The sequence below is a fragment of the Nelumbo nucifera genome, chromosome 1, assembly GCF_055504915.1.
Source record: "Nelumbo nucifera cultivar China Antique chromosome 1, China Antique-T2T, whole genome shotgun sequence".
In the NCBI taxonomy this organism is placed as follows: domain Eukaryota; kingdom Viridiplantae; phylum Streptophyta; class Magnoliopsida; order Proteales; family Nelumbonaceae; genus Nelumbo; species Nelumbo nucifera.
Genome location: NC_142649.1, coordinates 128,374,773 through 128,398,060, shown reverse-complemented (window position 1 = coordinate 128,398,060; position 23,288 = coordinate 128,374,773). Strand labels below are relative to the sequence as shown.

General features: G+C 36.2%; 2 protein-coding genes across 4 annotated transcripts; both read left to right on the top strand.

The window, feature by feature from the left end:
- Nucleotides 1-797: 797 nt before the first annotated feature.
- On the top strand, nucleotides 798-10,395 carry LOC104613158 (protein FAR1-RELATED SEQUENCE 5-like). 3 transcript variants are annotated; one of them, XM_010280868.3, is made up of 4 exons: nucleotides 798-1,191; nucleotides 2,614-4,980; nucleotides 5,053-5,139; nucleotides 9,968-10,395. In XM_010280868.3, exon 2 carries the CDS (start codon nucleotides 2,630-2,632, stop codon nucleotides 4,805-4,807), a length of 2,178 nt encoding a protein of 725 aa, XP_010279170.1. In that variant the 5' UTR covers nucleotides 798-1,191; nucleotides 2,614-2,629; the 3' UTR covers nucleotides 4,808-4,980; nucleotides 5,053-5,139; nucleotides 9,968-10,395. The 3 variants fall into 3 exon arrangements, with proteins under 3 accessions (XP_010279170.1, XP_010279169.1, XP_010279172.1); XM_010280867.3 differs by having other exon boundaries at nucleotides 5,045-5,139; XM_010280870.3 differs by lacking the exon at nucleotides 5,053-5,139.
- Nucleotides 10,396-13,075: 2,680 nt separating this feature from the next.
- Nucleotides 13,076-21,460, top strand: LOC104613157 (nudix hydrolase 22, chloroplastic-like). The gene is made up of 4 exons (XM_010280865.2): nucleotides 13,076-13,483; nucleotides 13,587-13,729; nucleotides 20,895-21,014; nucleotides 21,106-21,460. Exons 1-4 carry the CDS (start codon nucleotides 13,084-13,086, stop codon nucleotides 21,280-21,282), a joined length of 840 nt encoding a protein of 279 aa, XP_010279167.1. The 5' UTR covers nucleotides 13,076-13,083; the 3' UTR covers nucleotides 21,283-21,460.
- Nucleotides 21,461-23,288: the final 1,828 nt, after the last annotated feature.

The window sequence follows — 23,288 nt, the reverse complement described above, 5'->3', positions numbered from 1 at the left end:
TTTAAAAAATAAATTTGAATTCAAATTTGAATTTAGATCATATGAATTTTTTAATTGAATTCTAATAAAAGGTTAAAAAGTCCAATAAATAAATTGGGTAAATTACATAGACCCCCCTGAACTTTAGCCGTTAGACAAGGACCCCTTCGATAGTGCTCCATCAATTAACTTCAAAAAATATTCTCATTCGACTATTTAAGGTTTTCCAAGTACCCAAGCTATCCTTTTCTAATTTATTTTATCCTTTTATTTAATTTATAAAATTGTCTTTCTTTTTTACACTTTGTACTATTCATTGCCTTCTCCAATGGAGAAGATTCATTTATAGAAAGAGAGAGAAGAGATAAACAACATGAACAATATGAAACCAGAAAATCAGAGTATGTTGTTTTCCCGGCCGCTTTGTTAAAGCAACATATCTCCATTTGGGTCAGTTAAGTTTTAAGAAATGATAAGAAAATGAAAATAGAAAAAATTTACTGAAATATTTTGGTAATTTAGTGCTTCTATCATGTAACTTTAACGGCTGAGGAAGTATTTGTCACGATATAAAAATTCACAGGGTTTGTAATTTACGCAAAAATTTAAATTCAACTTTTGCTGGAACACACCAATTTACCAGCCCTCGGTTGATAAATACTTTTATTTTTGATAAATTTAAATTCGAATTCAGATCATATGAATTTTCGGATCGTATTTGAATATACCACGATTATGTATCGTTGTTTGTTAGGACCTTGTATTGGGACCATATCCGAAGTCTCGACTTCCGACACGGTGTTAATGTGTCATGCCAATACAACCGACTGTCCGAATCTACTGGTAGCACTTTAGCTCCCAACACAATTCCAATACGCTGTGGGTGCGGTGCCACTCTCCTTCCACACGAAACACGACTGAAGCTTCTCATGTGCGAATCTGACCTTCCCTGGAAACCAACTTGTGTTTTTTCATTTTTCCCTTCCCGCCCGAGCGAGCTACCTGAACCCTACCTCCTTTGCTCCGCCGGCGTCCATTTTCTCCGTCCATTATTCTCACATACCGGCGGCTAAACCAGGCCAAGCAAGCTACCGAACAAACACAGGGTTTGCAGAACGAACAGAGGCCAAGCGCGCCACCTGAACCCCACCTCCTTTCTCTGACGGCGTCCACATTTTCGGGCAATTATTCTCACACCGGTGGCCAAACCAGGTAAAAATTTTCCCACATTCTGATCTCTAAAATGAGCGTCTTTTCTCCCTCTCTCTCTTTCATGATGCTTCTTAAGTTCTTTTTCGTGTTTGCTTTTTACCGGAAGTTCACTCTCACCGGCGGCCAAACCAGGTATACTGGTGTATATTTCATTTTCATTTTCTTTTTCTGCACGGGATTTGCCATGGCTTTACCTGGAACCCGCTCAACAGATTGCTCAGAACCCTAACCCTAGTTTCTTTTTTTTTTTTCTTAACTTCTTGTAGTTAGAACAGTTCAAGATAATTGAGGTTGCAGACATGATGCCGATCCATGTCAAATTTGAAAATTTTTGTTTCTATATTTTTTACTATTTTTTTGTTACATACATGATGCCGATTATCTAATTAGCTAATCAGAATTTATTAAATTCAAATCAAATTCCAGTCCATGGAAATATGTTTAAGATTTCGGAATATTGTTTCTTCTTCTTCTAATCTTATTCTTCTCCTTTTTCCCCACTTGTGTCAGTATGCATCTAGCTATCTAGTGGATTAGGTTATTTGGTGTATATTTATTGCTTTAAATTCCAACTTTAAGCATTTGAGAGATGCTCCAGAGTTTAGCGAAGGCTCAGAAAATATTGTGACCTTCTGCACTTTATTTTATCAAATATGAAAGTTTTAGTCTTCCTCTGTTTATCTTTTTTGTTTCTCAATTATCAGACATTTGCATTCAATGTTTCTAAGTTTATAGTTCTGATAAATATTGATCTATTTTTGACTTCTTTTCCATCCTCTATATATGTTGTTTGCATGGCAAGGATGTCCAATAACGTATATAAGTTATTTGATTTTTTTTCCTGTTAAGAACCAGTGCAGCTTTCAGAGTTTTGTTTGTCTCACCTTTCTCTAGTTGTATTTTACAGACCCATCATGTAAACCAATGATTCCCATCTTAGATGGCCACAGTATCCAAAAAAGAACCAATATACAATCTTACCATCTGATATTTGTTTCTCCTAGATAGTCATAATATATGGAAGCAGTTTAGAGGGAGTGAAAGGCTCTTAGAAAAAACCTGGACAGAGTAGAATGATTTCCTTTATTATTGGACACTTCAGTTTTTATTGTAATTTCCACATTCTTGCCATCTCAATGCCTGGATCTGTGTTGTATTTGGTTAACATGAAAAGAAAAAAAGACTTCTTAGTGAGAAAAATAAAATACAAGGAAAATTATGAAAAAAAAAGATTCTTGTTGGATGGAAAGGTTGTCCAATTGTTAGTTAGATAATTAATTGAAGCTATTTTTAATCTCTAGCATAGTGGATTCCCAAATTACTCTATTGCTCTTTTTATCATGTTGATTTTAATTTTTTTCTCTTTTTATTTTTGATGTTATAATATTTTAATGGTTGATTAAAATTTGTTGTGTGTAATAGGATAATCAAAAAGAGAATGGAGGGTAGCCCACACTCCATGCAAAGGCTGGTTTTTGAACTTGATGGAGATGAACATGGACAAATTAACACTACCAATGATACAAATGAGGTAAATCCTTCACCTAACATTAGTGAAACGGTGAAACCGATTGATGATGTGCCTACATCTGAAGAAAGGAAAGGCCTTGATGCAAGTATGCGAAATGAACTCAAGGAAAAATTAAGTGTTACTCCTGAAGAGTGGACCCCAAAGATTGGCATGACTTTTAAAACAGTGGATGAAGCATATGATTTTTATAATACATATGCTGGAAGGGTGGGATTCAGTATCCGGAAGGATAATAAAGTAGTATGCAAGCGGACTTGCCAAATAAGATTCTGCAAGTTTTGTTGTTCTAGAGAAGGGAAGCGCGTTGCAGATAAACGTAGGATCAATGTCAAGAATCCCCGAGCAGAGACAAGATGCGGATGTATGGCAGTTATGAAGATAAGTCGTGGGAAGGATGGTTGTTATCGTGTCATTGATTTTAATGAAACTCATAATCATACGATTGCAACTCCTAGCATGCCATATATGTTGAGATCACAAAGAATCACCGGTAAGGTACAAGGTGATCAAGCTAAAATGGTAGATACAGGGATAGCTCCAAGAGTATCAATGGATTTGACAGTCAATGAAGCTGGTGATTGTGAAAATATTGGGTTCATTTCTGTAGATTTAAAGAATTACTTAAGTTCATACCGTACTAGGAAAATGGATAAGGGGGAGGCAGGTGATGTTCTACAATATTTTGAAGATAGGCAGTCCCAAGATCCATCCTTTGTCTATGCAATACAACTTGACCAAGCTGAATTAGTTACAAATCTGTTTTGGGCAGATGCACAAATGATAGTAGATTATGCTTATTTCGGTGATGTGGTATGTTTTGACACAACATATAGAATAAACAAGAAGAATAGACCATTTGCAATATTTGTGGGGGTGAATAATTATAGGCAAACAATTATTTTTGGTGCTGCATTATTGTATGATGAAAGTATAGATACATTTGAGTGGTTGTTTAAGGTGTTTCTCAAAACAATGGGAGGAAAAAAACCAAATGCAATGCTAACTGATGATGATGCAATTGTGGAAAAAGCAATTAATTTGGTACTACCAGAATCACATCATCGGTTGTGTGTTTGGCATATGTTCCAAAATGCTGCAAAACACCTTAGTGGTGTATTTGAGAAGTTCAAGACATTTTCTAAGGATTTCAGTAGTTGTGTATATGATTGCGAGGATGTTGATGAATTTGAAGATGCATGGAAGAACATGATCAATAGGTATGAACTTCGAGAAAATAATTGGTTGCAAAGATTGTATAGTAAAAGGCATAAATGGGCGTTGGCATTTGAACGAGAAACATTTTCTGCCGACATGAGCACAATACAGAGAAGTGAGAATTTGAATAATTGTCTCAAGAAATATCTCAACATCAAATATGATTTGTCAAGATTCCTTCAACATTTTGAGAGAGTGGTTACTGATAGGCGGTATGAAGAGTTAAAAGCCGAATTTGCAGCAACACAAAGCACCCCAACCATGGCAACACATACAGGAATATTAGATTTTGCTGCCCATGTGTATACACCCCCTATTTTTTCTATGTTTTATAATGAGGTATTGCAACAATTGAATTGCAGAATTGAAGAAGATCATGTTGTGTCTGAAACAATTGTTGAATATACAATTTGCGTGTATGGGGTGAATCGTCGGTTTAAGGTGATTTTTGATTCTAGAAATGACTCAGTCAGTTGTAGTTGCAAAAAGTTTGAATTTGTTGGGATCTTATGCAGACATGCATTGAAGATACTTGATTATAGACGTGTGGAAATGTTACCCTCATGCTATATATTGAAAAGATGGACAATTGGTGCGAAAGCATCTAGAAGTGAAGCATCTCATGACTCTAATTGCTATTCTGATCAAGTTACAAAAATAGCAGCACATAGGAAAGAGATGTTTCATTTGCTCACTCAAGTGGTAAATAAAGCTGCATCTAATGATGATGCTTATAAGATGGTTATGCAAGTAGGAGAAAATCTTTTGGAAAATGTGACAGGGTGTTTAAAGCAAACAACATTTGATCAATCATCTATAACATTGGAGGGTATGCAAGTTGAAAATGATAACATGGGGTCTCCTTGGTAGCATTGATGCTAGTTTTGTGGAAGGCAGGTTTTCAAAACAAGTTAAAGGATTTTAAACACAAGGTTTCCACCATACACTCTTTGAAAGGGCCAAGAAATGCCTCAAAAAAAAAAAGCAATAGCCAAGATGAAAAGATAGAAGAAGGATCATTTATTGAAAAATGCTCTAAACAGGTATTTTTTCCAACTTATCTAGAAAATTATCAAAGTAAATATTAATTAATTTTTTATGACTTAGGAATGTAGAGATGGGGGAATATGAACCTTGTGGCCAAGAAGAAGGTGATAAAGACAAAAGCACAATAATTTGACCACTCTCTAACATGCACACAGGTATTAAGGTTTGATAATTTTGGTATTAAATTTTGATATATTTTGTATTAAAACTCTCATAAAACTCGTAATATAGGTTCTAAGGTTTGAGGAAAATAGTCAAACTGTTTCAAATAGAAGTAATCCATATAACACCATTTCAAATCATGTTCATGTAAATTATTTGGACAACTGTATTAATTATTCGACAAATTTTATTTTTTTCTAATATGATTTTACAACAATCATTAAAATGAAACTGCAAATGTTAGCTGACTGACTCCCTAGCTAAACAAGGGGTTGCAAGGCAGCAACTGTACTCAGCTTCTTTGTAATCTAGCTTTTGATACTTGGGATGACATTCTTGTCATCAAAGTGTACTGATTTCATATAACTAAGGTTGTGCTTGGTATCATTGCTGTTTCTACCAGAAACGTTTGGGGTTTATCAATACAAACTTTTGGGAAATTATCTTGCCACATTACATCAGATAACCAGTTCCACTAGCTAAACAAGGGGTTGCAAGGCAGCAACTGTACTCAGCTTCTTTGTAATCTAGCTTTTGATACTTGGGATGACATTCTTGTCATCAAAGTGTACTGATTTCATATAACTAAGGTTGTGCTTGGTATCATTGCTGTTTCTACCAGAAACATTTGGGGTTTATCAATACAAAATTTTGGGAAATTATCTTGCCACATTACATCAGATAACCACTTCCACTAAAAAAAAAAATGTATGCATTGGATTGGTGTTGGCATTTATAATAGAAACATCAAATTTGGTGTTTCATGATTAAGTGGCAACGTTACCTGCATTTAATACTAAAATTGTAATTTTTTATGTAAACAGTGGCCTATTTTACTCAAATGTTTCTAGTAGAAGCAGCAACGATACCAAACACAACCTAAGTTAATAAAACAAATCTTCTGCTGATCCCCAAAAAAAAAATCCTTAAAATAAAACATTTCTTCTAACATGGTTTACATTAAAGTTGGGTTTGCAGAATTTTCACACCATGCCCCTATTAGGTAGTTGTTTCAAACCATATATCTCTAACAGAATGTACTTTTAAGATAACAACATTTCTAATATTTTTATTGTATTATTTGCGTCACACCACCATAATGTTTCATGTATAATCATTCCAACTCTTTGTTAATAATCTTCATATACAAATAAGTAGTGTTATGGATTTTTTTAATACTTCCATAAAATCATTTTCCTTAACATTTCTTGATTTCTATACTTAGGTAGAGGTACCAGGTAGAGCTTTTAGTGAAATCATCTCTAGTGGATCTCATACGAGTTCTGTGATAAAATCTATGTAAAAGCTTTATTATCTAAAGCTCTAAAAAAGATCAAACATCAAGGGTAAACTACTCCCTTACAACATCATAAATAGCTCATGTACTGGGTTTGGTTGGGCCATGTTTAGCACTTGATCTCTTGACTGTCTGCAAAGTTAGCCATTTGATTTGCTTCTTATAAACGTGTATTTAACTTTTTATGTCTTCTTGCCATCAACCCAATAATTCATAGGAAATGCATGTGACATTGTGATCTATGATAATGTCATTGTCTTTATTAGGCATTGGTACACAAAGAGTTCAAATAAATGTATGATCTATTCTGACAGAGAATGTGAAGAGATATTAAGTTATCACTTGGTGAACCTCTCTATGTATTGTGCATTTTGTGTGGTGACTTGCACTAGTACTCTCAGTCATGGTTCTGGGTGAATCTCTCTTTGTGGAGTTGTTGAAAGAATGATTTTTGGATATGTATTGAGTTACCTGCTGCTTCTTGTTTATGATGTTGGTTTAGTTGCAACTGTCAATTAATGATAGGTATATTGCTGTTTTTGGTTTGTTTGTGTTGGCTGGGGTTGCACTGGTTGGGGCATCTTAGATGATTTTTGTTCCTTTTTCGGTTTTTCTGTTCCTTTCTTCCTTGTATTCTTTTCTTGCTATTGATCTTGAATAAATTTCCTTTTGTTGTTGATAAAAAATTTCCATTGGATATGTCACAGAACAAGTATTTTGGCTTTATATACACCAGTACTAGTGTAGTTTAATTTTTTGTCTTCCCTTCACAAAGTTCTTTATTCTTTTTCTTTCCCAAATCATACTAACTATTGCAAAAATGTATTACCAAAAGAAACTAGTGTGGCATAGTTTACATTTTCAACTATCCCTGGGAGAGCGATTTACATGGGTAGAGAGTGGTCATGATATTCATAAAAAAAAAGAGTGGTCATTGGTGCACATTTTGGGCAGCTGTATCAAGCCAGTTCAATGTATTTCAAATGGTTAGGAAACAAGATATATACACTTGAAAGAAGAAGAAGAACTGTTTGCTGTATTAAAGAAGTAATACAGGTTTGAAGAGAAGAAAAGAGAGAGAGAGAGAGAGAGAGAGAGAGAGAGAAGAAAAGAAAGAAGGGGTTCAGTAGTTAATGATCTGCTGCCCCATACACTTCTTTATTTATAGCTTTAGGTTCCTTACAAGAATAGGAAATAAACAAAAAATAGAAACAATAAGGCCATCCGGCCCAACTTAAAAGAAATTAGAAACTACTAATAAAAGAAATTAGAAACAACTAGGTGTGGGTATGAAACCACACACACTAGAGCCTGAGTGTGGGTATGGAACCCTACACTTGTGGCTAACCAACTATTTCTTCATATGCAAATCTGTTTATCTTAGCATATTTATGCTTGTCTTTGTCTTCTGGTCTCTGGCTTGTCGAAGGTCCATATTTTTGTTAAACTGGATACCAATAGTGCATACAGTTGATGGCTCATCTTATTCTTGATAATGTGTAATAATTTGTTGGAGCTTCTAGGCATTATGATCTCCACATTGGGCATCACTTTAAACAGCTTTCCCCACAATTAGTGCTCTAGTTTCTTTGTTAACTAGCAAGTAAACCCATGCAGATACATGGGGTTGAATAAAAATTTGGTTAGGTTTGGGTTGGCAAATTTAAGTTTTGACATCAATTTGGTTCTAGGCCAAGGTCAATGTTCAAGGTTGGTCTAGGGTTGGCCCTTAACCCCACTGAGCCCATTTAATTTATATCCATAGTTTATCAGAAAAGGTCAAAAGAATTCCAAAGATTTTTAATGGGAAATAAGGAATTTAATGAGGGAGGAGAGATGTTACAAACATTGGTTATAAAAGAGTGGGGGGAGGGAGATTAAGAATGATTTTATTAGAGAAGAGAAATGAGTGATTTTAATAGAGAAAATTAAGACATGAGAGGGTTTTATGAAGAGACACAAGAGGGTTTTTAATATTTCACGCGTGTGAAGGAGAGAAGGGGAGACTCAGTGTGAGGCCTGTGGTGAGAGACCCTTGGTCTCCACACACTCCTCTTTTTATTATATACATATATATATATGTATGTATGATGTATCTGTGACGTGAATCATATTATCATTCCCAGGTTAGTAAAAACCTGATCAATTTGGCATGGTTCAGTGTTTATAATCAGCTTTTCTCTCTTTATTTTGACTTAATAATTCTCTCTCAAGTTAATGATGGTACTTCTGTTCATGCTAATGATTTATTCCTTTACCAACTGTATTACTAGTCTTGTACTCTGGTCCTGTTGGTATGGGGGATTTAACAAAAGCTGAATTACTAGCTGTACCTTTTGGAGTTCAAAAGGCAAAATAAATGAGCCTTGGGAGGGTGGTCATTGAAGGGGACTCTCAAGTAGAGGTCGGTTGGTTGAAGGATGAAAAGAAGGCTGCTTGGACTCATAAAAGCGCTGTTAAAAAGATTTAGGGGGGTGTTCTGTAAGATAGATGAGAGATTAGGTGGTGTGTTTTTATCCACACCACACCTCTGTGGCTGTTCTGCCAAGTGTGGCGCATTTCAGTCCATAGCCTGTGCGTGATTCCATGCATCTCAACTACAATATTTGAGATGATCTATGCCATTAATCATTAAAAAAAATATTTTATATTATTTTTTAGTAATATTCACAATAGAAAAATATTAGTAAATTGCTAAGAGTTTTAATAATTAATAAAAATAATATTAATGATAATTAATAATTTTAACAATAATATTAATAATATTTAATAATAAATAATGTTTTTAATAATAATTAAAAACAATTATTAATATTAATAAAAATAATATTCAAAACTTAATAATTAATAAAATAATATCAATAATATTTAATATTAAAAATAATTATTTTTATTAATAAAATAATATTTGAAAGTTAATTATTAATAAAACAATGTTAACAATTATTAATAAAAGAGGTCTTGTATTAGGGTAAAACAACCCATGCGAAGCATGGGATCATTGTTCCATAGATAAAACAGTGTAGTGTAGATGGTTCCACGAGAAAAACCCGTGGACAAGAAATTGAGCGGTGGTGTGGAGCAATCTATGAGATAGTGTGGATCGATTCACACCACGGGCCAACCGAATGCACCACATGGATGTGGTGTGAATTGAAATGCAATATATTGTGGCCCATCCACACCACTGAACACCACCTAAATGGTTAACAAGGGAAATGACAATAAAAATTCAATGGGCTCCGAGGGAGGCTAATGGTTGGCATGGCTGAAGCTTAGCCAAGCAAGGGGCAAATAGGTGTGATTGGGCACAATTGTAATCCTTGTAATAGGGAGAGGTAGGTAACCCTACCTACATAATTCTCTGTTTATAACTTTATATTAATGAAGTGGAAATCTGTTATCCATAAATAAAATTAGATTCCTTACTTATTTTTTGGTCCAAAGATTCCTTATTATATTAGTCTTGATGGAGCATTTATATGGATTATATACTAACACTTGGTATATATTGGTTTTTGCAGGAGATACAAATTGACCATGACCAAAGCCGAGTGTTTTGTTGCGGTGAATTTTTTTCTCGTGTTTGAACATAGAACTTAGTTTATAAGTTCCATGTATAGAGGTTCAACTCAAAGCGTTGCTAGCAACTGTTCTCTCACCAAAGAGAGATTGTGAGCTTGCTGGCACCTTTTGGACCAAATAAAAACTACTTTGTTTAGTTTTATTTCCTGGATATTGATAGATGGATAGATCTCTGAATAGGGTTGGGTGGCTTATGCCATCACTCGCATATAAAAAAGCTCTGATAGGGGGGAAATCTGGACATCTGCTCCTTGGGTTCGTTGTATTGCCTAATTTAAAGTAGAAGACTAAACCCTTGGTGGTGTTTCTTTTTATAAATTAAACAAAGACCTCCCATCACATGTCGGGTGGTAACTCATTGGACAAAGACCTCCCTCTATTAGCAATCTGTTAAAATGTGTTTGCATGTGACATCACGTGAGGCTGTGGTTTTTCAAAAGCCCAATTTTGCCCCTTTGGTTCTTTCACAGAGAAGAGCATTGTGAAGTAGCGGGATACTAGCACCTCCTATGACCAGTAGGGTGTTTGTGCTTCAATTCAAGTCTCGCCTTTTCAATCTTTGTGAGTTCTGCCAACTTTTCAAGTGTACATGGGTATCCTTGAACGCCATGGCCTTTGACGACCTTGACAGCAAAAGAATGGAGAGTTTTTCCATCGGCCGTTGAGTCAAAGTCGTGTTTAGCAGCCAAGGCATGTTTTGAAAATTAGTTGATTGGAGGCTGCCAATGGTATCTGATTATCTGAATCCAATCCATTTATAATTGGACCAAATATGGATCTACTCTTAAAAAATTATATTCTATTTATCATTTATATTGCTTTTAATGTTGTATTTCCACTAAATTGTCATATGTTCAAGTTTTATACAAATGATTTTCAATTTATTTTATTTATAAAAGATGATATGAAAATCATTTTAGCTTATTTTATTAATAATATATACTATTTTGATCATTTTTTAATCTAATCTATTTATATTATTTAATATCCGATTATAATCTGAATTTGATTTGAATTCATTTGATATTCGATGGATATTATCCGATTTGAATTCGAATATAAACAAATCAAATTCGAACATGCTATATCCAATGCAATCAACCCTTTGCAGCCCTGCTTTTAATGTGAGTAGTTGATCCCAATTAGCTTTTGATAAAGGAGGATACCAACCATTTTAGGAAATTGGATTTGGTCCTCACATAATTGTGTGCATACCGTACTCACGTTTCTTTTTTAGTCATGCATTAGGAATATCTCCAATGAATATAAATAAAAAGATAGTTACGATGTAAATACATTTTGTGAGGACTGAATTTGCCCTGGCAGGCATCCCTTCTCTATAAGGAGATGTTTCGTGACCGTCTGTTCCTTCCTATGCCTTCATGAAATTTTTGCTGAGGTCGCTTTAACATCCACTGTGAAAAGGACTGATGCCTTCAAGTGAGATCGGCTTAGTCAATACAAGACCTCTTGTAACTTGGAATACCGTTTGAACAGCCATTACAGCCTTGCATTAGGAATATCTCTGTACTTTTGTGTTTTATTTCATGGAAAGATAGATATTGGGATTACAGCATATAAGGGCAACTTTTGGACCTTAATATCAATAAAAGTAATATTTTTAATAAAATTTCAAAAGTAGGTTAGTTTTTTAAAAATAATATCAAATAAGGTCTAAAATACTGTTCATCTTCTTCCTCTTGCAAATCATTTATTGGTGCCGCCGCCCGCCACCACCTCCAGCAACCTCTGACAACACCTCCGCCTACCTCCGCCTCCGGAGGTGGACGGAGGTGGCGGTTTTGGGCAGAGGCACTGCCGGAGGCGGCAGCGTTGATGAATAATTTGCAAGAGGAAGAATTGCGTGCATACCGTATTCACGTTATTTTTTTTTAGTCATGCATTAGGAATATCTCCAATCAATATAAATAAAAAGATAGTCAAGATGTAAATACAACTTTGTGAGGACTGAATTTGCCTTGGCAGGTATCCCCTTCTCTATAAGGAGATGTTTCGTCGAAGTTGTTAGGACCGTCTTCCTTCCTATGCCTTAATGAAATTTTTGCTGAGGTCGCTTTAACATCCACTGTGAAAAGGAATGATGCCTTCAAGTGAGATCGGCTTAGTCAGTACAAGACCCCTTGGAACTTGGAATACCGTTTGAATAGCCATTACAGCCTTGCATTAGGAATATCTCTATACTTTTGTGTTTTATTTCATGGAAAGATAGATATTAGGATTATAGCATATAAGGGCAACTTTTGGACCCTAATATCAATAAAAGTAATATTTTTAATAAAATTTAAAAAATAGGTTAATTTTTTAAAAATAATATCAAATAAGGTCTAAACAACTGTTCATATTCTTCCTCTTGCAGATCATTTTATTGGTGCCGCCGCCCGCCACCCCCTCCAACAACACCTCTGCCTACCTCCGCCCACCTCCGCCTCTACCTTTGCCCAACGCCGTCACCTCTACCTCTGCCTCCGAAGGTGGGCGGAGGTAGTGGTATTGGGTAGAGGTAGAGGCAAATGTGGGCAGATGCATTACGGGTGGCAGCGTTGATAAATAATCTTCAAGAGGAAGAAGATGAACAATAATTTTATCCTTATTTGATATTATTATTAAAAATATTTTATTGATATTAAGGCTCAAAAGTTGCCATTATCTATTATAATCCCAAAAGATATTTGAATGCAAGACTATAAAGATTGTTGGAAGTGACCTTGCACCGAATGATTCCGATTTCCCTTTTTCGCCAGCCATAGCGAGGCACTTCAGCGCCTCACACAGCACGCACCACATGCACATCTCATCGTGCATTAGCAACTTCTTCCGTACTTGTCTCCCAATACACGGTTGAGATGTACAGTGAGGTGCGCCTCGTGGGACGCCGATGTAAACTCAGCCATAGCATGTCAGCAACACTTCAACAGTTCGCTAAAACCTTCCTCAACGACTCATCTTGTTCCGATCTGAAGGTAGGAAGCCTACCATTGGATACTCTCATGGAATCAAGAGTTCGATCACCAGCTTCCGAGGTACGTTTTTTGTCATGCGATTCAGGCAGATATTTTCAGTCCTTGCCATTGGGAGGATGTCAATGGCCACCTCTCCATCGTTCCCCACTCACAACTCTCCCTCCTTTCTCATGGATTCGACTTGTTTTAGAGGTTCTCAGAGGCTTCTGAACTTAGCTCAACAGCTCCGTCTCTACAAACCTCCGCCCTCCAACGATGACTACGACGATATCGAAGAGAAACGAATGGAAGAAGGCGCAGGAAAGGTGATTTCTCAGGTGGGTTTTGCAGAATCTGCGGCCCCCATTAATTGCCCTGAAGCTGAAAGGTTCAGACCCAAGAGAGCTGCCGTCCTGGTTTGCCTCTTCGAAGGCGATGGTGGGGATCTTCGTGTCATCCTCACTAAACGCTCTTCGAAACTCTCCACTCACTCAGGTCAGAGGATACGAGATGAATTCGTAGTTCCGTAGAGATTGCGACGGATCCAGCTGGCTTTCTTCCTGAATTTTATGAAACGATGTCGATGTCTTTGTTTTAGGTGAAGTTGCTTTACCAGGAGGGAAAGCGGAGGAGGGTGATGCAAATGACAGCGAGACAGCGCTGAGAGAAGCCGAGGAAGAGATAGGATTAGATCCTTCCCTTGTCAATGTTGTCACTACTCTTGAACCCTTCTTGTCTAAGGTACGGTGGAAGTTGAATTTCGATTTCCTTTGGGGGATTTTGCTTTTAGTTGCAATTTTGTATGATCTATTCATCTGTTCCCAATCAATCTGGATGAAATTCAAGAACTTGAAACATTTTCTTTTTGCTAGATCTCCGAACAAAATTAAGATTTAGCCATCTAGGTTTGAATGGTTTCTGTTGCTCAATTTGGTATTATTCTGGATTTACTGTGAATGTAGAGTTTCTTAAAGGAAAAAATTGGATTCAAACATAGGTTTTCTCTGTTTTACAGTTGGGCATTAAGCTATTACTTGCAATCATGAACCAAGTGATAAAAATCCCAACTTTATGTAGGCAATGATGAGCTCATGAGTCATGTAGGTCATTGCGTTTCTTTGCTTGTCATAGGAGTCTAAGGCCATAGTCAAGTTAGAACTTAAAAGGAACTGAAGTTGGATAGATCTCGATCATCACAGATTGTTAACATTCCGCAGAAATCATTGAAAGAAATAGGAGACTGTGAATACAATCATAATTTGGGAAATTCTTTTTCAACCGGTTCTCAATTCTTTCACAAAGTAAACATTCTTGAAATCCTTCATGCTTATACCTTATGCCATGTTAGCTTCTTTTTGTTTGGTTCTCGAAACTGTTGGATTTCAGCACTGGATGATTCTTGAGGGCATTTCTAGTATCATTTCCTTTGTTTAAGTCTTTTTTCTTTTTGCCTCTGCTTATTTCCTATGAATGAATTTTATGAACATCTAGCATACATAAATCTATCTTGTTCCATAGAAATTTCCTAGGCAATCAACCAATTGTTTACATTTACTTTAGTCATTTTCTATAGGTATCAGATGTTAGAGTTCACAATAGGGGTGATCACTCTTAGCCCATTCTGCAAATTTCCAGGCCTAGGCTTAGGTTTTGTGTTCACATAGCTTCCTTAAAGGCTCCAACCTCCAGTGTTTGGAAGGCAAGATGTCTATCATCACACTAGCTACTTGAAGTGATGTAATCTGAAGATAGACAAACATGTTGAGTGTTTCACATGTTTGAATTAACGAGTGCTCAAAGCACTTTAATACTATCCACATCTATTTTCTTTCACTTTCACTTTGAATTCATTTTATATGTTCTATATCTTTATTTGTACGCGCCTTGCATCATCTAGGCATGCACCTCACACCTTGGGTGTTAAAAGGCCCTTGCACCTTTTCCTACACCTTTCACTTTTAAACACTGAATCTGAGGCAGCCCAAGACCTCTGGCAATGGGTCTCCATGCAAAAACTGTACAAAGAAAATCCCTTAGATTGGTAATGAAAAAAAGTACCAGTACGCTCACTTCTTTGAACCCCCTTGCTCACAAGTTATCTACAACTACTCAACTGGATTGGGCTAGGCTAGCGCATGACCCCATGGAGTAAGTGATTCACTTTGGAAACATTAGTCTCTGAACTCTCCCATTGTAGGTTCTTGGGTAGTCCATAGAAACTGAGCCTAGGGCCCTGGATTAGGGTAGGGGGTTTATCTCTTGGGCAATTATTCATCCTGAGTACAAGGAACTGAATTAAAAATGGAAGAAGACATGTGCACAAATATAGGACAAGATATACATTGTGCTGGAATTATGATAAGATGCAGAAACCCATGTTGGTGGTCTTTATACCTCTATATTATTAGATGAAGGAGCAAATTAGGCCATGTTTGGTTCGCTGCCAGTGGCTTCATTCTTTTAATTCTTGCCGATTTTGAAAAAGAATGGGCAAGAATGAATAGGATGTAGGTGTTTGGATATTCATTTCTTGCCGCAAGATTCATTCTTCCCAGAATGAAATTTGGGTTTTGGCAAAAATTTTTTGTGCCCCATCCTTTCTTTTTTTTTTTTTTTTCGTTTGAGCTCGAGTCCTCTCGACTTGAAGTCAGTGAACCCTCGTCCCTCTCTCTCTCTCTCTGTACAAGCTAAACCCTCGTCCCTCTCTCTCTCTCTCTGTACAAGGTAAACCCCCGTCCCTCTCTCTCTACTAAGGTATCTCGATCTATTGAAGTTTGTACAAGGTAAAACTAATCGATTCTCTCTCTCGCTCTGTACAAGGTAACAGTGAGATCGATCTCGACCTGTTGAAGTCCTAAGGCTAAACGATCCAAAGAGTTCAAAACCAAGGTAAACTCTCTCTCTCTCTCTGTCTTCTTTTTCTTCTTCTTCTTCTTCTTCTTCTTCATTTCCTTCTCAAGCTGCGCATAGAAGATGGATACCTCCTCCTCCTTCTTCTTCTTCTTCTTACTCTGTTTTTTCCCCTTTTAGGTTGACCACCAATATCATCCCTATAAGCATTAAAAGAAAGCAGCATCGATTAAGGTATTTGATCAATTTTTGTCTCTTCATTATTTTACTTATTGGTATTTGTGTGTTCGAATTTTTATGGAATTTATACATTTTTTTTTAAGTATAAATTGTTGTTGCTATTTTCCTTATTGCTTTGCTGCTATTTTTTTGCCATCGTTTATCTTGATCTTATTGCTTTGCTTTTTTATGTTTGATGTTTTCCATAGTTAATTTGCACTAATACAATTAAGAGTTTCTTCGATCGTGGGCACCTCACCATCCATTTAGAAGTTGGAAAGACAACTCCTTGAACTGGAAGCTTAAGACGTACCCATGGTTTTAGGTTGGCCGCTGAAAACTGCTAATCCACTATTTTGCCATTAATGGCATACTTAAACAGTTAACGCTTATTTCAAGTGGTTTATCAGTTAAGCAGTCTGCTCTGAGCTGACCGCTGAGCTAGCTTTGTCATTAGGCAGCCCCTGAGATTAATTTATGGTTAAAAAGTAGGCCGGCCTTTAATTTATAGTCTGGTATGGTTGAATGAATTTGATCAGCTGAAAACTAAGGTAAGCTTCGCAGATATTCATGTTAATTTTGATATTTTATTCTATGAGCCAGGCTTGAGCTCAATTATTCTGAGAGGTATTTGCTAATATGGTTGATTCGGATTTGTGCCATTTCAGAAAATGGAAATCTTCAAATTAAAATCTGATTTCTCGACCTTGTTTCTGAATTTCTAGAATATAAATATTCCTTTGATTATGGAATTGAAGAAATCAATCAATTTCCTTCTTTAAGGGTCTGCTTCGCCGATGTTTGGTTAAAGCAAGAGAATTGGTCAACCTAAGCTAATTAAAGAACAAAACATAATATTTTCTTGATATGATTTCTATTTGATAAATTAACTAGATTCTAAATAATCCATCTGTGGGCCCAGATTTCATGAAATGGCAAATTGGCAATCTGAAAAGAAGTGTTCTAGTGGGGGAAGACAACCTTATTAATTTATTCAATGGATGGTAATAGTCAAGACCCACAGATTTGAAATCACTTTCCCAGTATGAAAGGACATGCAATTACAGATCTGTATTCTTTGTTTTTTTTTTTTTGAAATCAATTAATGCATTGAGAAACAGAAACATGCATGAACTAATGGTTTCTCCTACATAGACATGGGAATAAAAAGTTTAAAACAATACTGGCTATCTGTAGATGGAAACTGATCTGTAGCCACACACATGGCACAACTAAGGTAGACAAAGCTAATATAGAGTTGGGTGAACTGATAGGTATGATAACAATTAGGACAAACAAAGCTATAGAAATCTAGACTTGGTTGACACAGATTAGATCTGGAGCCCATTGGAATGCGACAGCTTGTGGGCTTGAGCCTTCCTGCAGAAATCATTCCATTCGTATATAGAGTTTTGAATCATTGCTGGAGAGCAGCTGAGACTGTATGTAATACATTAAGAAGAAAATAGTAGTTTATTTCCAACTTGGTATGACCCACTTGCAGAAAGTAACACCCATTGTTCAATGGACCACACTGATCCAACTCTGATGTTGAGTTATTTCTTTGGTAATCAATTCTGATGTTAAATTAATGCCCAAGTTTAGATCAATTCTGATCTTGGCCCCTTGGGTTTAGGCGGAGTTTATAGAGGAGCAGCAGAGCATCCTTGGTCCGGGGTGGTAGTAGAAGAAGCTTCTTTTCTTTTCTTTTCCAAACCATCCTTGGTATGGGATGGTGTATCTGAACAGAACAGGTATGTATGATCCTTTGTACACCAAGGAACTGTACAAGGGAGAAGGAACTGTACAAGGTATGGTAGGGCATACCCTTAAACAATCTATATATAGATAACCATGAACACAATGAGGGAACTAAGCAAGGGAAAGATTCACCCAAATATATTGACATGAGGGAACAATCTGTCCTTTAGATATCAGCCAACAATCTGTCCTTTCTAGTTTACATAGAGAGTACTAAGACATGAGGGAACTTACCTTGCCTGATCAGTCTGAAGCCTTCTGTTTGTTCTCTTTTCTTACATTACATATTTACATGTAGATGTAGTACCACTGAGAAATTGAGAGAAAGATAAGTCCCCAATTGAAGAGGAAGAAGAGATGGATATGGGCCTCTGGGGTCTGCATGTCCACAATGATCAGTACTGTTTAATTGGTATTTGTGGTATGGTCCTGATAAGCTGCTTTGCCATTAAGCATTGTATATCCGAATAATTATAACGAGGAGGAGGCCCCCCCGCCCCCACCAAAGCTTGATCATCAAGATTTTACGACTCTCATCATCTCACCCATCTAAAATATGCTTTGTTCCTTTCAGAATATAAAAACTGTTTTCCTACTACATGTTCTGAATATAGAAATTTAACCAAGTGGCAAAGTTGAGTATTTGCTTTCAGAAAAATGATTCACATGGGCCCTACATGAGGGGGAACTTTTTTCCTGACGTCAGATTAGAATCTAAGTAAGACCATACCCATGACTCCACCTTGCATAGATCACTTTATGTCCCATCTGCACCAATTCATTGCTTGCCACTTCCTGCAGTCTTGCTTTTATTTCCCTATTGTTTTCTTCTTAATTTTCATTTAATTATTGTTGTCATCTCTGATATGGTTGTTAATTAGATTTCCTCTATCTGCTTGTGATTGAGTTTTAAGAATTTTTTAGGCAACTGGGCTAGTATAGGATGAGCCCATTGGCACCTCAAGAATTTAAGATTTTTAATTTCATGGATTTCAACATTTTGTTAGAAATAGAACATTAGAACCACAGGAAGCTAAAGTTTTGAAAAACTTCAGAAGCTTCATAAGAACAGAATGCCTACTTTGATATATTGATTGATTGATGGCATTCAACTATGCTTAGCTTATTCTATGTCCACCATATAACTTAAACTTTTTACTTTCATTGTCACTTATCTTTTCAAAATCTCTTACTGTTTTTTTTTTTTTTTTTTTTTTGTGAAGTGATTACATCTTTTGTTATAATCTCGCGCGCTTATGCCCAGAAAACACTGATTTTGGAAACATATATTTCTCAATATTTGAGCTCCATAGTTGACTGTGGCTAGATTCACCCAAATATATTGACTGAAAACCATTATTCCCAAGATTTTTTTATTTTGCTCTTTTAGGCAATTCCCTGGGGAGCACAAAGAAAGAAATAAATATTTGCCATTCTTGCTGTTTATGTAACTTGTTCATACACTAATGACTGATGAGTGGGTGATGGGTCCCTCTGTATTCATATAATGCACAGTGCTCTGGTTCTTGTCTGTCCTATTATTATATTTAGAGTAATATTTTGTTGTCCAAAGGCATTTTATTTATCTTTATTTTTTCTTTCAAGTATCTCCACTAAATGTGTGGATGTTTGGTGCTAAACATATTTAGTTAATTAGTGATTTTGATGGTTAAAGCATTCTTCTATTAGAGGAAAGAAATAAAAGGAATAAAGGGTTCAAAAATCACTTACACCACCCAAACCTCTTTCTCTCTCTTAAATCATTTAATTGAATTGACCACAGTCACATAGTCACACATGATTCTCTTAGTTGGCATTAGAGACTTGGTCAAGGAGCAAATAATTTCATTGCAGACGGCTTCTTCACCATCAACTACTAGAAATTTAATGCAGCCACATACATAAACCAACATAAAAATATCCATATATTGAAAATTTCGCAACTTTAATCAGCTTTGGTGCAGAACTAGAAAAATTCCTTTCCCACCACAAGACTTGATCTCACTACACGAGATATATATGTTACAAACTTAATCAACAATGGATTATCAGATATTAGAAGATAATGTCATAAATGCTTTAGAAGATATATTTCTAAGCACTAAAATTTAAGGGATAGACCAAGGAATTATTGTATAGGCCAAAACTTGTTTTGCTTCCCTATTGACTATGTTTTCAACGTGGTTTGTTACACATTGAAGATCTAGAAGAGCTAGGGGTAGACCAAGGAATTCATCTAAATGAGCAGTACTTGGAATGGGCAAATAACCTTTCATTTGCAGATCAAGGAATTCATCTAAATGAGCACTTGGTAGACCTTTTGCTTATCTCAAACAGGAATCTGAATGACCATGGTCTTTCCTATGTTGTATTGAAAGCATATATGTTCATTGGAGAGAAGACAAGGAAATAGACCATTCTGGTTCTAGACCGTCCAATCTGTTCAAATTCGTTTTGATTTAGACTGGTTTCAACCCAAACTCGGTCCATAGGCACCTATATTCTTACCTTAGATCAATGGACCAGATATTGGCTTAATCCAACCCAATCCAACATAAATTTTTATTACGGACGAACTGGATGGTCCAATCCAATTTGATAAATATTTTGGACCAGATTGGTCCGATCCAATATGTTTTGTTGGTCCGTCCAACCCATCTAAATTGATTTTGGATTGGATGGGGTCCAATCCAAAACCGGTCCATTGACACCTTTATATTATTATTTTGATTAATGAAAAAATGAATGAGAATGAAATTTGTAACCAAACAGGTTACAAATTTATTCTCATTCTTGCCATAAAAAAAAATCATATTTTGGAAAAAAAGCGTTTGGTTCATAGCAATATTTTCTCATTCTTCCCATTTTTACTCATTTTTTTCCATCTTGGAATTTCATCTTGGGTAAGAATGAGAAAGAATGAGAATTGAACCAAACATGGCCTTACCCTCCATGGATTGGAGAATGAACCCAAGCATAAAATTGATTGCTTTTCCACTTTGCATGTGCTTTGCTTTTCTTTCTTTATTTATTTATATCTTCTGATCTTGAAAAGATGGTTATGTTTGCTTTGCAGCACCTTTTGAGAGTGGTTCCTGTGGTTGGTTTACTTAACAATAGACAAGCATTCAAGCCCACTCGAAATGCGGAAGAGGTGGAAGCAATTTTTGATGCTCCCTTGGAAATGTTTATCAAGGTTGTGTCTGTGTTCCTTGTCTATTTATTCTAGTCTGTCCTTTTCTTTTCTTTCTTCTATGGAGATTGTTAACCCAATGCAGTGAATTCAGAATGAGAACCGGAGAGAACAAGAGATACAATGGTTAGGTAAAAAGCGTCTGATCCATTTCTTTGATTATGAAACGGAGGACAATAAGAATTACATAATCTGGGGTTTGACTGCTGGGATCTTGATCCGTGCTGCATCAGTTGTGTATCAACGGCCACCTGCCTTTCTGGAGCATTAACCAAATTTCAGAGTCGCCAAGTCTGTTGCCCCAAATGCTATCTTGCCCTTAATCTGAACCATTAATTGAGTTGTTTAATCATTTTCCTTGTTGATAAGATCATCCACCATAACCTGCATTAGTTGGATCCTAATGTATTGAATAGAAGCAATATAAATGGTTGATATTAAAATTGTCATCTACAATCCAATAGGGAAGGAGTGCTCTTACCTTGAAGGACTCACTTTTAACCTCTTGTTCTCATGATTTAGGGTTCCCTTTCGAAAAGACATGATACCAGAAAAACTTATAACCAATGAATCGGTATCGGTATCATAAAAGTGGTAACCAAGTCAGGTGGTATTTATCAAAATTCAACTGGGGTGACTGGTTAAAGCTCATATCACGTGTTTCTGGCATCATAGATTTCCCCATGATTTAAAAGCTCATAATTTAGGGTTTGACTATGATATTGAAAGGATATGATACAATAACAATCAACTGGCATCATAAAAGTGATAACCAATTTTTTCAGATAAAAAAGATGGTAACAAATCAGTGGGTTTTCATCTGAATGGGGAGGGGGGTGTTAACCAATCAGTGGGTTTGGATATAGCACAAAACTGAATGACAAAACATGATTTATGTACCTGACCCTAACCCTATAACCCACCAACCCTATATAGTTGGGATCAAGGTTCAAAATATTGATATTATTTTTTTTTGTTTTTTTTTTCTGAAATCGGTTCAGGGGGGCCGGTTTAGGTCTTTTCCATCCCCTGAACCGATCAGACCCCCGATACACCTATTATAGGGACATATCGGTGGAGTCCCAAAACAATACGTATCGGCCGATATGGGCCGATACGTGTTGATACTTTGAACCTTGGTTGGGATAAGACTGACAATGTAACATGACTCTAACATTGATGCCAATGTTCATAGGCCTGGTTATGCAATAATAGGTATCATATTTTGGTATCCGGATCTCCTGAAATTAAATTTTGGTCATTTCTCAAAGAATGATGATCAATGAATCGTAAACCTGATGGCAATTTTTACCCGATGGCAAATTAAAGGGGGTGCTCTCGAAAATGTTTTCGCTTTTCTTTTCTTGTTACTAAATGCCACAGCCTCCATGAAGAAAAGTACGTTTTTTGTGTTTTTTTGGGGGAAAATCTATGATACGGAAAAGATATGATATGAAAAGAGTTTTGACCAATTTAAACCCACCCATGCATTTTGAAAAATATCACCTGAACATGGGTCATTAATGGATTGACGGGTTAGATGAATTGGGTCATTAATGTTTATGATTCCAATTTATTGGTCAGTTATTTTTCTGCTATCATATCTTTTCCATATCATAATCAAACCCTTTTTTTTTTGTAAATGATTTAAACTTCCCTTCATTTTTATCCTCAAATACTTAAACAGTTAAACATCCTGCCTTTTTCAAATTGGACTAAGACCTCCCATGTCACAAAGCATGTGACATCATAAGACAAAAGACTCCCCTATGTTAGCATTCTATCCAAACCCATTAGCATTTGACATCAAGTGGGAGTTATTTTTTCCTAGGCTCAGTTTGGAAGGAGTACAAATGCAAATTTGTAGAGTGCAAAACCTTGAATTTTGTATTATTTTGTATGTATTTGCACTGTACATATTTGTATTTGTACTCCTTCCGAACTGAGCTTAAAACCCAATTCTGTCTTTTATTGTTCATTGCACTGTTCTCAGTGTGCCAGTATGTTACATACCCAAAAACGTGATAAAGGTCTGCATTTCCTGTACCACCCAACCAAGGTTCAAAATATCGATATGCCCGATATGCCGATAGGGGCATATCGGGTGTTTTGATACTTGTTTTTTTACTTTTTTTTTTCAAAACTGGTTCAAGGGAGACGGTCTAGGACCCCTCCATCCCTTGAACCGGTCAGACCCCTGATACACCCACTGTAGGGGCGTATCGGAAAGGTCCTGGAATGATGCATATCAACCAATATGAACCGATACATAACGAT

Coding starts and splice junctions, on each gene's coding strand:
- LOC104613157 (XM_010280865.2), top strand. CDS start 13,084: ATGCGATTCAGGCAGATATTTTCAGTCCTTGCCATTGGGAGGATGTCA. Junction 13,484..13,586: donor GAAACTCTCCACTCACTCAG/GTCAGAGGATAC, acceptor TCTTTGTTTTAG/GTGAAGTTGCTTTACCAGGA. Junction 21,015..21,105: donor CCTTGGAAATGTTTATCAAG/GTTGTGTCTGTG, acceptor CAGTGAATTCAG/AATGAGAACCGGAGAGAACA.
- LOC104613158 (XM_010280870.3), top strand. CDS start 2,630: ATGGAGGGTAGCCCACACTCCATGCAAAGGCTGGTTTTTGAACTTGAT.